This window comes from Oncorhynchus gorbuscha, unplaced genomic scaffold (assembly GCF_021184085.1).
Source record: "Oncorhynchus gorbuscha isolate QuinsamMale2020 ecotype Even-year unplaced genomic scaffold, OgorEven_v1.0 Un_scaffold_8635, whole genome shotgun sequence".
NCBI lineage: Eukaryota > Metazoa > Chordata > Actinopteri > Salmoniformes > Salmonidae > Oncorhynchus > Oncorhynchus gorbuscha.
In genome coordinates, this window is record NW_025751766.1 from 732 (window position 1) to 2500 (window position 1769).

General features: G+C 56.2%; 1 protein-coding gene across 2 annotated transcripts in view; it reads right to left on the bottom strand.

Annotated features, from left to right (window-relative positions):
• Positions 1–448: 448 nt before the first annotated feature.
• The window catches only part of LOC124029987 (tubulin polymerization-promoting protein family member 3-like), a 4899-nt gene continuing 3578 nt past the window's right edge, over positions 449–1769 (bottom strand). Inside the window, exons 3-4 of one of the 2 annotated variants that reach the window (XM_046341514.1) lie at positions 1220–1440; positions 449–1067 (exon numbers count right to left, since the gene is read on the bottom strand). In XM_046341514.1, coding sequence (XP_046197470.1) covers positions 1249–1440 — 192 coding nt within the window. In that variant the 3' untranslated portion in view covers positions 449–1067; positions 1220–1248. Of the gene's footprint in view, positions 1441–1769 lie in introns of both variants that reach the window. The other variant, XM_046341513.1, reaches the window with a different exon arrangement.

Consider the following 1769-nt stretch of genomic DNA (forward strand, 5'->3'; position numbering starts at 1 on the left):
TAAGGAGATCACCTCACGACCTGTCTATCGGTCATATCTCTGTTGAAGGAGATCACCTCACAACCTTCATAGCTATAATAAGAGTAAAAAGCATGTTCTCTCTCTCATCATCCCCAATGACAACACACACACACCCCCTCAGAACATATCAAAGATAAGAGAGGTCAGCCTCTGTCGAAAGGGCCTGGGGTTAAGCCTGTGGTTAGGGTCCGAGTTCTGGGTTCAGGGTTTGGTCCCGACTGTAGAGGGGGGATAGTGACCCTGGAAGCGTCTCCAATGGTACTCTATTCCCTCTATAGTGCACTACTTTAGACCAGAGCCCTATAGAACCCTATTCCCTCTATAGTGCACTAATTTAGACCAGAGCCCTATAGAACCCTATTCCCTATATAGTGCAGTACTTTAGACCAGAGCCCTATAGAACCCTATTCCCTATATAGTAGCACTACTTTAGACCAGGACCCATAGCGCTCTGGTCAAAGTAGTGGACTATATAGAGTAGGATGTAATTTGGGATACATCTCATGTTGTGGGCCTGTTGACCACCCCGCCTGGCCCGGTGGTCTACTGGGCCTGTTGACCACACCGCCTGGCCCGGTGGTCTACTAGACCTGTTGACCACACTGCCTGGCCCGGTGGTCTACTGGGCCTGTTGACCACACCGCCTGGCCCGGTGGTCTACTAGACCTGTTGACCACACTGCCTGGCCCGGTGGTGTACTGGGCCTGTTGACCACACCGCCTGGCCCGGTGGTCTACTGGGCCTGTTGACCACACCGTCTGGCCCGGTGGTCTACTGGGCCTGTTGACCACACCGTCTGGCCCGGTGGTCTACTGGGCCTGTTGACCACACCGCCTGGCCCGGTGGTCTACTGGGCCTGTTGACCACACCGCCTGGCCCGGTGGTCTACTGGGCCTGTTGACCACCCCGTCTGGCCCGGTGGTCTACTGGGCCTGTTGACCACACCGCCTGGCCCGGTGGTCTACTGGACCTGTTGACCACCCCGCCTGGCCCGGTGGTCTACTGGGCCTGTTGACCACCCCGCCTGGCCCGGTGGTCTACTGGGCCTGTTGACCACCCCGCCTGGCCCGGTGGTCTACTGGTCCTGTTGACCACACCGCCTGGTCCGGTGGTCTACTGGACCTGTGGACCACACCGCCTGGCCCGGTGGTCTACTGGGCCTGTTGACCACCCCGCCTGGCCCGGTGGTCTACTGGGCCTGTTGACCACACCGCCTGGCCCGGTGGTCTACTTAGCCTTGGTTTTCTCCTCGTAGGTTCCGGCGTTCTTGTAGGAGCCGACGTATCCCGTTTCCTCCACCAGTTCCTCCCGCCCGCCCTTACCCCTCCCCTTCCCGCTCTCGTCGAAGCGCTCTTTGTGGGAGCCTGTGTACTTGGTGGTGTCCGTCAGTCTGTCCACTGCGGCTGTCTTCGCCATTTTCTGTGGGGGGGGGGTGGGGGACGACAGTATCAGAAACCATGATGTCATGTTGGTGAGCTAAACCAATACAGTTCTGTTTTTTAATGATACACTGCTACTGTAGGTTTTCTTGACAAACTGAGGAAGTTCCCGCTGTCCTCCAGCGTTGGGATCACAACAGTTCTGAAGGTTCTAGAATCTGAATGTTATACACAGGAGGATACAGCTGGAGGTGGATAGGTAGAACCCTAAAGAAGGTCCCTAGAATCTGAATGTTTTACACAGGAGGACACAGCTGGAGGTGGATAGGTAGAACCTCTCCCTAAAGAAGGTCCCTGGAATCTGAATGT